The 12,782-nt window shown below is 57.6% G+C and overlaps 1 protein-coding gene across 2 annotated transcripts; it reads left to right on the forward strand.

The window, feature by feature from the left end:
* The first annotated feature begins 193 nt into the window (after window positions 1–193).
* Window positions 194–8,192, forward strand: C4H3orf18 (chromosome 4 C3orf18 homolog). Of its 2 annotated transcripts, none has more exons than XM_065935359.1 (5): window positions 194–462; window positions 2,080–2,428; window positions 5,499–5,524; window positions 6,050–6,197; window positions 6,967–8,192. In XM_065935359.1, exons 2-5 carry the CDS (start codon window positions 2,195–2,197, stop codon window positions 7,045–7,047), a joined length of 489 nt encoding a protein of 162 aa, XP_065791431.1. In that variant the 5' UTR covers window positions 194–462; window positions 2,080–2,194; the 3' UTR covers window positions 7,048–8,192. The 2 variants fall into 2 exon arrangements, with proteins under 2 accessions (XP_065791431.1, XP_065791432.1); XM_065935360.1 differs by having other exon boundaries at window positions 442–567.
* The last annotated feature ends 4,590 nt before the right edge of the window (window positions 8,193–12,782 follow it).

A 12,782-nucleotide genomic window follows, 5' to 3' on the forward strand; every position in this document is an offset into this window, starting at 1 on the left:
CTACTTGGGCCACGGAAGATGAGCAGTGGTCTGCTAGAGCTGAGACCCGGCTCCCACTCTCGCTGGGGGCAGAGCCAGATTTGAGCGGCAGGCCAGCGGACCAATGCAGAGCCGGCTCTGGGCCTGACAGCCAATCCGGGGTCGGGGGCGCAGGGCTGGCAGGGACGAGACTAGCTGGAGCAACGCGAAGACGCCAGGCTGCTGGCCTCAGCCCCACCCCCGCGGTGGGTCCCGGCCGGGCCTGTCGGTGTTCAGGCTGGCAGAGCGAGCGCTCGGCTGTGGGCGGTGCGACGTCACAGGCACAGCCCAGGAGGTCCACCCAGGGAGGGCGGACCTCTGGTCGGACCCGCCGCCCCCTGCCCTAGGACCTGGGGGGTCCACCCCCAACCTTGCCCCCGCCTCCTGCCGGTCGCCACCACCCTTAACCTCTCCGGCTGAGCTCGGCGCCCCAGAGAGGATTAAGTAAGTGCTGAGGTCGCCGCTTCTGTGCAAGAATGGAGGAATCAGAGGGGCGAAGGTGGGGATGGGGATTGGAGTAGCGAGGAATGATGAACCTGGTGGAGAACGGTATGTGGGTTCTCGGACGTCGTAGCGCCCAACCCTTTTCCTCCCCGATTCCGTTTCTTGCCCTTTGGAACATGAGGCAGTCCTGAACAGTGATGAGCAGGGCCCTTTCTCTCCTTTGGAAGGAAGAATAAACAGAGCCCCAGAGCAAGTGTTAAGGGTCTGGCCCAAGGTCACATCTCGGGGTCAGTGGCAGAACCAAGAAAGGACCTGGGACTCCTGACAAGCCCAGCCTACCTAGAGGCAGAGGACAGAGAGCGGAGATGAGCCTCTCCCATCCCATGTTTCTGTGCCAGCCTTGCCCCTTCCTAAGGGGCCGTCCCGGGTGTGTGCCCACCTCACACACACCCATGCACCCACACAAGGAGGCATCCCACATATACCCATGAGCTAGCGCACAGCGTGTGTATGCAGCCATGATCTGTGCATTGCTCCTCCCTGTAGGCCTGCCCTTCTGCAGTTTGGCTGGGACTTCTTTCCACTCGGTCTTATCCAGAGCCTTTTGGCCTGGGAAGGCCAAAGTCACAGCCTGGACTGGGCATATCACCCACCCTGTGCTCCCAAGGGAGGAGGGATGGGTAGGAGAAGTCATCTCAGAATGGGAGCTCCATTCTTACCTCTGAAGATTCGCTCTCCTTGACTGTCTCCTGGTCCCTGACAGCCTCGGCTCCCCTGTAGGGGTCCAGGGACCCAAGAACCTACAGAGAAAGCCCATCAGAGGCCCTGAATGTAGCCTTTTTCTCCTTCTTGTCTTCTGGCCTTGCCACACCTGTCCCTGCCCTCCCTCCAAGCACAGGCTGGACGACACACAGCAGAGTGGGTGCAGGGGCTTCTGTGGCCCCCCTTTCCCAAATGGAGTGGCCAGAGGGAGAAGAGCAAACAGTTACTGGGTGCTTACTGTGGATAAGGGTTGTACTGAGCTAAGTCATTTCTAGGGACTACTTCATTTGATATGTCAGTGACCCTCTCACCCTTTCTGTGAGGGAGGTGCCCTTAATGCCTCCAGTTTAGACTCAGGGAAACTGAGACAGGGAGAGGTGGTTGACTTACCTAGGGTCACTCAATTAAGTGGCTGAACCAGAATTCATAGACAGGCCTGTCTGATCATTGTGCAAGGAAAAAGCTGCAGTATTTTTTTTTCTTTTTCCTCCAAGCAGGAGGTGAGGCATGGGGGGTGGGGCGCAGGCAGGATGTAAGAAGATGAAGAGCGTGGGGAGTAGCGGCTGGGGATGGGAAGTGGACTTTTTCTTTCAAACCTCCCCACTACCTTTCACATCTTCTGAGTATGATCGCTGTGATAATCTTATCCACAAAGAGGGGGCAGGGCTTCATTTTCATGTCCCTAAATGCACATGGGATCTATAGTATATGAAGCACATATCCTGATGGTCCCTGAACTTTCCCTTGCCCTCAAACTTTGATTTCCCCTGTGCCTTCAGAACTTAGGGGGATTTCATCTCACCAGAATCCCATCCTCAGCCTCATGTTTCGTTTTTTTTTTTTTTTTCTTTCCAGCACCCACGGAGCTCCCTTTTAAGGACATATGGGTAGTGGGGGCTGCAGGCTGGGACACCCCCGATGTGAGTGAGTGGGCAGGTTGGCTGACCACAAGCAGTCTCTCAGCATCAGCATGGACTCCAGGATCCCATCTGCTCAGGGCTGGATCAGCAGCCGCCCACCCACCTCTGAGTCTGACCTGGAGCCTGCCACAGACGGGCCAGCTTCTGAGACCACCACCCTCAGCCCAGAAGCCACCAGCTTTAATGACACCAGAATCCCTGACGTGGCTGGTGGCACCACCGGCGTGGGCACAATGCTTCTGTCCTTCGGGATCATCACCGTCATCGGCCTGACTGTGGCCATGGTGAGAGCTGGTGCAGGCTGGGGGCTGGCCCACGTGGCCGTCACTTGGCAGAAGGGTGATCAGCAGTTAGATTTTAGGGAATCTATTCAGAACACAATGGTCTGTTAGTGATAGTACAGTCCTTTCCTTTCCCAGGGATTTGTTTATATGGGGGCCCAGAGACCAGAGAAGCTGCCTCCAGTCGGAAGAAAAAGAAAAAGTTCTGAGGAATACATGGCATTTTGGGCTGGGTCATGAAGGCCATGTAGGAGTTGGGGTGGAGAGTGTTTCAGATGGAGGGTCTTGATGGGCAGAAGTGTGGAAGCAGACAGCAGGCTCTGTGAGCAACGAGCAGGACAGTGAAGCAAATGAGCGTGGGGGTCTTACAGGAGTAGAGGCCAGAAGATAATTGGGAAAGATCATGGGCTGCAGAGTCTGGATAGGATGCTCTGGGAACAGCAGCCTGCTGGTAGTGTTCATTCATTCACTTGGCAATTATTTCATGGGTATCTGCCCTGGATCAAGCCTTCAGGACCCCAGGGATGAAGGAACAAAATATCCTGCAGTTCTTACAGGGAGTGAGAGATAGATACAACCAAAGTGCCAAGGGTAGCCCATATGGACTGGCTTGGGGAATTGGGTGGGGGTTGGGGGGGCTTCCTAGGCGGGGTGGTCAGGGACAACCGAGGAGGCAACATCAGAGCTGAGACCTCACAGTGGAGACCTGGCCCCAGTGTCACAGGAGGGGCAGAGTTGAACAGGAATCAGGGGAGAAGTGAGCTGGGCTGAGGCTCCAGGTGTCCCCCTGAGAGTGGATACAATGCCTCATCTGAGATCTGCCGCTGAAGACATGGTCTCTCCCTCGGGAATTCCCTCTGGTCCAGTGGTTAGGACTCGGTGCTTTCACTGCCGTGGTCTTGGGTTCAGTCCCTGGTTGGGAACTAAGATCCTGCAGCCAAAAAAAAAGACATGGACTTTCTCTTTAAGATGATGCATGGACACTCAGAATGTCACCAAGGGAGATTGTGTAAGCTGAGACCTGGAAGGGTAGGGGTGCACTGGAGGACCCCCAGCAGGCCCGGCAGTGGTGGCATTCGGCCTGCTGCCCCTTCACGGGCTCTGACAGCCAGCCTGAGACCTCGGAGCATGTTGCTCTGACAAATAGGGCTGTGGCTGGTCCATCATGGCTGGAGCGGCTGGTAAACCATGGTCACCATATGGGCCCCACAGGCTCCAGCTCGCTGCCAGGGAGCAACTGCTGTCCAAGCAGGCAGGGCCAGGACACAGTACACAGAGCGAGGCTGGGGCTTGCACAGCCTTCTGGGGCAGGGGCAAGGCAGAAGGCCAATGTTTGGCTCTCACGTGGTGGTTAAACAGGCAGAGCCACCGGAACCTCAGGGATAAAGCAGGGGCTAGACCCAAAGATTTCATCGTGGGAACTTGGGAAGACTTCCTTACTCTTCATTCTGGAGGCAAATTCAGAGGGCCAGGGTGTATGACTTTATGTCCCAAAGCAGAGAGACAGGGATCTTATGGGGGAAAGGCAGTGGAGGGCAGGAAACAGCTCCTGGGCCAGGGACAGGTCCAGAGAGGTTCCTTGAGTACTAGGGAATCTGCCCTCATGCCATCCGTGAGCCAGGCCATGCTGTTGCAAGGAGGAGCAAATCAGTGCCAGGCAGTGTGCCTCATATCAGAGGAGCAGTGCTGGAGGGCTTCCTGGAAGAGGTGGGTCTGCAGCTCGACAGTGAAGGGTGGGAAAGATTTGGAAAGGAGGGTGTGTTGGGGGAAGGTGTTATTATTTGGGGCAGAAGGAGCAGCAAGGATGAAGGGTGCAGATTGGTTCCTTGAAGATCCTTCTGTATCTCAGGCCATGGGGCAGGGCAAGGAGTGCAGGCCACTGGGGCTGGAGCTGCTGGTTCAGGGCAGGCGGGGGCTGGGCCAGAGACCTGGAACTCCTGTCGCCTCCCACCCACAGGAGAGCAAGGGGCCTGCTTACATCCTGGGGGTGGATGGGGGAACAAGGGGCACCTCAGTTTCTTTCTGCCTTTGGGGTCCCCCAGGAATGAGCAGCAGGAGGAGCTCTGGGCCAGGATGGAAACAAACCGGATTCAAGCTGTGAGTGAGCCGCCAAGAGTGTAGGAGCCACGGCGGATTTAGGACAGACTCTTGGAACAGGGCTTTCCCCCAGGTAGAAGTGGTCATGTTCCTGGGAATCAAAAAACACCAGTTTAGGGATGAGCAAGATGGTGACAGAGGTCCTTGGGGTCCCTGCCCAGGTGGTCACCCGTGTCCCACCCCCATCCTCCCCTTCCTCCCCCCACTCCCCCTTCCTCCCTACTTCTTTCCTCCCCTCCTACCCCCTCCTCCCCTGCTCCTACTGCCCTATACCAGGCTTTCCTGCTCCAGCCAGGAGCTCTTGGGTCCTGGATATTTTCTCAGGCTGCCCAGACCTTTATCGCCAAGTCTATACAATGGTGGGGGAGGACCCAGGGGTCTTCTTAGGTTCCTGCAGCATCCGGGTTCAGGAGTTTGGTCTGGGCTGATGCCCAGGGGCTCAGGTCCTCCTCCTCAACCCCTTTCTACTGAGAACCATCAACCTCCCGGGAAACCCCAAGAACCCAGCCCAGAGCCTTGCCCAGAGCCACTGCCCTGTGGAGTCTGGCCTCTGCCTGGCCCCTGTACTTTTTATCTATACATGCGGAAAAGTTTTGCACCTGGGGACAGTTGAGAGGAGGGGGGTGTGCTGAAGTCCCCCCCCCCCCCCCACGCATACACTTCAGCCCTGAGGAGGCTGAGGCAGGCACTGGCTGGAGCCACTGTCAGTATTGGCAGGGTGGGCCCGTGAGTCCCCAAGCCAGGCTTGACTGTGGTTTTCCCAGGCGGGGCTGCTCCCCACCTCTGAGTCCAGGCTCTGCAGCATCCTGTAAATGCCGAATGGGGTAGGAGGTAGGTGTCCCTGGCATGGGGTCACTGAGGACAGGGGTCCTAGAGGTCTCCCATTCGTCAGCCTCAGCGTGTCCCCGTCCCAAGGACTGCTGGATCAGTTAGGGCCTCCTTCCCTGGCCATCTGATGCTGCTCCCTCTCTTGCAGGTTTTGTACATCAGGAAGAAGAAGAGGTAACTCCCCGGCCGCCCCCAAGACCGAAGCCCGTGGGCTGTGCTGGGCTGGACTCTAGGGACGCGGGTGGGGAAGGAGAGTCCTCCCATCATGAGGGTCCCTCTCCTGGTCAGGGAGTCAGGGTCCCCCCTGCCCACTCAGGATTGGGGGTGACCACTTTCCCTTGGGGAGGGCTGAGCCACCCTTGCTCTGCTGCCATTGACTCCCGTTTCCCCACCCCAGGCCCCCCAGAGGCTGTGGACCGCACAAGCCCCTGGCTTACCAGTCCCCATGGCCCCCACGGATGACAGCTCTGTGACCCTTGGCCCCATCTGGTCCCAGGAGTGGGTAACTCTCCCTCCCAGGCCACCCATCCGAGGGGCAGAGCCAGTACTGTATGCGCAGAAATGTCTTTCACTGAATCCCGGGGAAAATTTCAGGACCGTAAATAGGACTGTGTCAGTGGATCCGCAGGCAGGGCCTGGAGGGCTGGTGGGAGGGGAAGGGCTTGCCCGGCCCTCAGCAGTCTCTGCCCCCACCCCCAGACTGGAGAAGCTGCGCCACCAGCTCATGCCTATGTACAACTTCGACCCCACGGAGGAGCAAGACGAACTGGAGCAGGAGCTGCTGGAGCATGGCCGGGACGCTGCCTCCGTGCAGGCCGCCGCCGCTGGGCAGGCCGTGCAGGGCAAGGTGGGCGCTGGCCAGGCTCCTCCACCCAGCCCGCAGGCCACTCATGGCTCTGCGCCCCCACCCTCCCTCCTTTCCCGGGCAGCTTCCTAACACCTGCCATGTGGTCAGGTGGCAGCTATATGGGCTTTGTCGGGTTGGATTAGAAACAGGAGACCTGGTCTCCCCCGACTGTGATGCCCGTTTGCATCCCTCCTAGCCTTGACCCCACAGATTGCTAAGGAATCTAGCCCCACAGAGGCAGCTTTGGGAGACTGGACTCAGGAAGAGTGGAGGCTGGGAGTTGGAGACCCTCTGGTTTGGCTACCAGTTCTGTGTATCTGGATCAGGACTCACGCCCCCTTGGGATATTCAGAATATTGGGCTGAGAATCTCTGTCCACCCACCTCTTGGGACGACTGACCATCTGACAGTCGTTTCCTGTGCACCTCTCTTGTGCCAGCCCCTGTGCTGCAGCTTTGGGGCTTGGGGTACAGAGGTGAGCCCCCTCTGCTGGGAGAAGGCGGTACATGCGTAATTAATCCTGGGACCCCAGGGAAAGTGCTGCCTCTGGCTGAGAAGGCAAGTCGAGCTGGGGATGGCTGTCAGGAGGAGTCATGGGAGGAATCACTTGAGTCAGGTCATCTTTCTTGGCTGAGCTTGTGGGAGTGCATTCCAGGTAGAAGGCATAGTGGGTGCCAAGTGCAAGTAAGCAGCAGAGGGTGGAGGTGACTGGGTCAGAGAGGGCCTGGCCTCAGTCAAGGTCCCTGATGCCCTGACTGTCTCTGTGCAGACCACACTCCCCTCTCAGGGCCCAGTGCAGAGGCCCAGTCGGCTGGTGTTCACCGATGTGGCCAATGCCATCCATGCGTGAGTAGCCCGGGGATGGGCCTGGACCTCTGATGAAGACATCCGCTGCAGTGCCGACAGAGCCACCCACTCCAAGATCACTAAGACCGACTCTCAGGACCTGCCCTGCCGAGGCCCCAGCTGTTCTGAGGACCCAGCTGCTGACTCTCCAGGCTCTAAAAGAGGCTTCCCCACTGCCCCCCCGGCCAGGAGGAGGTCTGTCCATATGACGGGGATCCATGAGGTCTTCCAGCCACCCCTCCCCGTTGGCCGGCTATGGGCTGGGCCCAAGCTCGGAGGAGAGCTGAGGGGGAGGGGAGGCGGGGGAGCAGGTGCGGAGGGATGCGGGGCCAGACCCGCAGCGAGGCCTCCTGCATGCACATCACCGTGCCCACCTGCAGACATGCGCCTGAGCCAGCACAGGGGGCAGGATGGAGACCCCCGCATTGGCTCCACCCTCCCACCGACCCGCACCCCAAGGCGTGTAGAGGAACATCAAGCAGACCACCCCCTCTCGGCCATCAGTGTCAGGGACTGGTGGGAGGGGGGAAGCCGAGCCAAGGGTCCAGTGCCCACCGCGTCTCTTCACTGGGCTCTACAAGCCAATAACCAGCTTTGGGAACAGCCCCCCTGTCTTTGTGTTTGTTGGGGATCCAGGGTTGGGGGAGAGGCTACTGGTCTGGGGGCAGTGGTCACGGGCTGTGAGATCTGACTGCCTGAAACAGGGTGGGGATGGCCCCTTGCGGAACAGAAGAGACCTAGTCTCGGTTCTGATCACCTTTGGTCTGCCCACCCCCTGCCCGCAGGGATTCTGCCAGTCTGGGGCATCTGGGTCAAGCCAGGCCCCGAGAGCCGGGCGCGGCTCCGCAGGGCACGCATGCGCACATGAGCATGCCCGCGCACCCTTGGGCCCAGCCTCGCCGCCGCCGTCCTCCGCTGGTTGGAGCGGATGCGAGGGCGGCAGGTACGAACCCTCTGTTGGGCAAATACCACCCTCAGGATGTGAGGGCCTAGGAGGCCTTCGTGGGGAAGGTTCTGGATTTATTTCCTCGGCTGGATGCTATAAATACGTTAGCATTGGAGCCAGCTGGAGGGCTGCGGGTAATTTGGGATGCGCGGAAACTGTAATTTAACTCACAGCATCTCCATGTGAGAGCATTAAAGATGTAATTAAGACGTTTACACAAAGAGAGTGTGAGCCTGTGACACTGAGGATATGAAACCCCAGCCGGGGGGGGGGGGGGGGTTGGGGTTAGGGGGGCAGGGTGAGGGAGGGTGTCGCTTGGATCCCAGCCTTGAGGAGGCAGCCCGGCTGTCTTTCCTTGATCTCTCCAATGACATGCCTCTAGTGTTGAGTTCAAAGCTGTTCCGGGGCCTTGAACCTCAACTGTGGAATGGCGTCACCATGCCTGCTATCCCCTTGATTGGAGATCCAAGTGGACAGAAACTATGGAACCAGAGGAGGGAGGGTGCTTGAGACCCATAGAACCTGTGTCTGAAACACAAAAGAGAAAAAAAAAATGTGTTTTTTTCCCAGCGCACAGGGTTGCAGTGGTGGGTGGGAGCCCACCTGCAGGGCTCAGAAGGGTTTGGAGGGTTTGGTCACTGGGGTGAGCAAATGCCCTGGTTTTCTCAGGACTGCACAGCTTTAGCATTGAAAAATCTCAAGCCAGGACTTTAAGTGACGTCCAGACCCTCCGCTAAAGAACGGAGCCTGCAGGCTGGCATAAGTGGAAACAAGGAGGGGTGAACCCCAGTCCCAGGGTGGAGGGCTGGGCTGGAGGCGGGGGCTCCTGGACAGGGCCCTGGGTGAGAGTGGGGGCCTCAGACACCCCATGGGCCTCCCACACTGGGGTCGGACCGCCGGGCCTCTCCTTCCCTCAGCAGACTGGCAGAGGATTCCTGAGGGTGAGGGGAGGGGTGTGTGGGCTCTGCACCCCCAACTAGTTGGATAGCCCCTCAACCTGAGAAGGTGGGAGCCGCAGAAGACCAAGGTCTGAGGGACCCTAAAATGGTGCCTGGAGTAAAGTGGGCACCCAGTGGGCCCAGGATGGGGGCTCCAGGAGGAACCCACCGCCATTCTCTCCCCCTGCCTGCCCCAGGCCCCGGTCCTGGCGGGTGGGTCTGGCGAGGTGATGGACACAGGGCCAATTTCTGGGGGTGACAAGAGCCACTTCCCTCTCTTTTGTCCCCTCACAGTCACCCCCTCTTCCCTTCCACCCACCTTCTGATTTCTAGCTTTTTCTCAGTCCTGGAGGAAAACCAAATTTCCCCGAGAGTTCCCAGGCCTTCCACAGAGCATGGCCTCAATAAACATTGGGATAAAAGGCTCCTGGTGATGTGTCCTTGTGCCCACAGGCTAACGGGTTGACCAGAACTCTCCTCACCACCCTCAGCCATGCAGACAGGGTGATGTTCCTGCTGCTGCAGTGACTGTTACAAAGGGGCCCTTGGCAGCTGCTCCCTGGCCTCCCACCCTTGCATACATGTAGTATGTGAAGCCTCCCCTTGGGCAGCGACCAGGGCTGCAGGCAGAAGCTGCGGCAGTTTGCAGTGGGTGGTACCAGGGTGGACGTGGACTGATGCCTTCAGAGGAGGTCATGTTTAATCAAGTGAAATGTCACCTTCGAGTCAAAGTGAATACAGTAATCCTGTTGCCTGGCTGTTGGCAGATGCCAGGGACGCCTTCAGAATATAGAGGAAAGTTGTGGGGGTGAGCCCAGAAACTCCTGTAGAGCAGTCTGACCTTGCAATGGATTCCTTCCAGAAACATCACTGAGCTCCACCCTTTGGGGGTGGGGGCAGGGCAACGCCAGCCCAGTCTCTGCAATGCCGTCTGAGATGGGAGGGAACAGATGTCAAATAGGAAGAAAGGATGAGTGTGTGTGTTGGTGTGTTTGACGCGTATCCACACACACTCTAGGTCTGTATCTCTACATCTACATGACAAAGAAGGCGGGAAGAGGGTTCAGTGTGCCTGGGGTTGTTCAGAGGCTGACAGTACGTACAGCCATCCTGTCCTGTCCAGCTGCACCCCGCAGCAGCCTCGGAGTGAAGGGCCTCGGCTGAGTGAGGGAACCCTAGGAGCCACTGTCCTGGCCTCTGAGGGCTCAGGATGGGGGGCAACTATAGCCACGGGCATCCGTGATCATACAGAGGACTCTCCTGAAAGGTCAGGGATGCTGAGTGGTGAGCGAGAAGTGTGTGAGTCCCAGGTGCAGGGAAAGGAGGGGGAGGGGCGCACGAGGACCCCTTGGTGGGGGGATGGTGCTGAATGCCATCCCACACTGGGCCTGGGTCTGCCCTTGGCACCCTCCCCCCCCCACCTCAGAGCTCCTTGGCGGTGGTCCCCACTGCCCACCCATTACCCCGGGGGCTTTGATTCTATGAGTGGAAGATCAGGTGCCTGTGCTCATGGTGGGGGGAAGAGCCCTTCCCAATGTCTGCAGGAGCTAGAGGGTGGGCTGCAAGCATGTGGGGTGGGGGACAAGGAGTTGAGGGGGTCTCCTCTCTCCCAGGCCTCAAGTGGGTGGGGGATGGAGCAGAGTGGGTCAGTGGGGCTGAGAGCTATCTGGGAAAGGGGATTCCTTTCCCAGCCCCCCTGGACCAGGGAATGCGATCCATGTCAGAGACCCAGTACAAAATAAAAAGCTTTAAAAAATCTGTAGAAAACAGCAAATAAAATAATGTGTGGTCTATTGAACTCCTTCCATGTGCCAGGTAGGTGGACAAACTCACGGAGGGAGGGCCAAGTCAGGGTTCCCCACTGCCTTTCACAGGACCACGGCCACAAAGGGCCTTGGCAATGGGCCTTGGGCCACCTCAAGGGGTCCCAGCAACTGTCGCCTTTGATTGACTTGATCCCAGCACAATCTCACTTTATTCCCAGTGCCCTTGTGGGGGGTATACTGTCACTCATCTTACAAGGGAAGAGATCCAGCGCCCAGAGACTGGGGCCATCAGGTTGAGAGCCAGGGGACTGGCTCTTCCTCTACACTGTTTGAAAAAGGAGTTGCAGGCAAGACCAAGAAACAGGAGGGTGCTGCTGCCTGAAGGGGTACCCAGCGGGCATTGCCCACTTAGCCACACGAGCTGCTTTCCAGCATCAAATGCTGTCCTGTGCTGCCACCTTCTGGCACCTCTTAAGCACTGCAGGTGTCCTTCCTCCCCTGTCTCGCTCCATCCTCGGACCCCTCCCCTGCCTCTCCCTCCTGAGTCCTGGAGAGCAACCTTCACCCCGTGGGTCCTGACCTGGGGGCTCATCTGGCAGGAGTAGGGAGAGATGAGTGGGAAACTGGGGTTCAAAATGTCAGAAGTCATTTACTCGGGCACTGATACTACACTTGCACCAACTAACGTGAGTGGCCCCCCCACCTCAAATCTGTGCCCTGGGTGCTTCAGCCTACTTTGCAGATCCCTCTTGGTCAGGGCCCAGGGGACAGACCCTGAATCCCTGCCCCACCGCCGCTCCCAGGCCCGCAGGCTGGAGGCCCAACGAGGGGAGTGTGGGCCCCTCCCTGGCGGAGCTCACTGAGATGCTCTTTACCCTGAGGAGGCTGAGAACCGCAGATTATGAGGGACTTAAGGGACTTAGCTGCAACTCCATAACAGTTCAATAAGGTGACAGACACTCTGAAGCCTCGGATGAAGGCGGGAGGGAGGCAGGATTCCTGCCTTAAATCCCTGCAGGTGGCAAGGCCTGTGTGTGAACCTTCTGCAGATTTGCGGATAATACCAGAGCCCATTTAACCCCTCAGCAGCCCCAGAGCATGGACACCAGGCATGCCCTCATATCACAAATGGGGAAACTGAGGCACACAGCAGCAGGGGAAGTCAGCAGCAGCAGGGCCAGGTGGGTTACCCTCAGAGCTCACACCCAAGACCTCCCCACCAAAAAAAGTAAGAATGTTCTCTGTAGACAGAGCTGTCCCTTCCTCTCACCACTCATTTGTTCTCTTCAAGCATCCCCAGCTCCTGCACACCAGGCCCTCTGCTGGACGCTGGAGCTGAGGGGCACCCACAGGGGGCTGGCCTCCTAAGAGTCCCACCCAGGGTGACAGCCAGGACGGTGAGGCTGACAGCAACTACTCACCCCTCTCTGGGAAGTGATAAGCGAAATGGTGAGGTGACGGGAATTCAGAGGAGGAGACACCACTTCTGACTAGGGGCAAGGTGAGGCTTTCTTAAAGTTTTTATTGGAGTGCAGTTGCTTTACAATGTTGCATTTCTGCAGTACAGCAAAGTAAATAACTATACATATGTATATATATCTCGGCTTCCCACGGTGGTACTAGTGATAAAGATCCTCCTGCCAATGCAGGAGACGTAAGAGACACAGGTTTGACGCCTGGGTCAGGAAGATTCCCTGGAGGAGGGCAGGGCAACCCACTCCAGTATTCTTGCCTGGAGAATCCCCTGGACAGAGGAGCCTGGTGGGCTACAGTGCATAGGGTTGCAAAGAGTCAGACATGACTGAAGCGACTTAGCAGAGCATAGCACATACATATATCTCCTCTTTTTTGGATTTCCTTCCCATTTAGGTTACCCCTGAGTAGTGTTCCCTGAGCTATACAATAGGTTCTCATAACTATTTTACACATAGTATCAATTGTGTGTATATGTGTATCCCAATCTCCCAATTCGTCCTCTTCCTCCTCTCCTCCCTGGTGTCCACGCATTTGTTCTCTATGCCTGTATCTCTCTTCTTTGCAAAAAAAAAATTACAGAATGCTTCATAAATTTTAGTGTCATCTTCACCAA

This window comes from Muntiacus reevesi, chromosome 4 (genome assembly GCF_963930625.1).
Source record: "Muntiacus reevesi chromosome 4, mMunRee1.1, whole genome shotgun sequence".
NCBI lineage: Eukaryota > Metazoa > Chordata > Mammalia > Artiodactyla > Cervidae > Muntiacus > Muntiacus reevesi.

Coding starts and splice junctions, on each gene's coding strand:
- C4H3orf18 (XM_065935359.1), top strand. CDS start 2,195: ATGGACTCCAGGATCCCATCTGCTCAGGGCTGGATCAGCAGCCGCCCA. Junction 2,429..5,498: donor TCGGCCTGACTGTGGCCATG/GTGAGAGCTGGT, acceptor CCTCTCTTGCAG/GTTTTGTACATCAGGAAGAA. Junction 5,525..6,049: donor TACATCAGGAAGAAGAAGAG/GTAACTCCCCGG, acceptor CCCCACCCCCAG/ACTGGAGAAGCTGCGCCACC.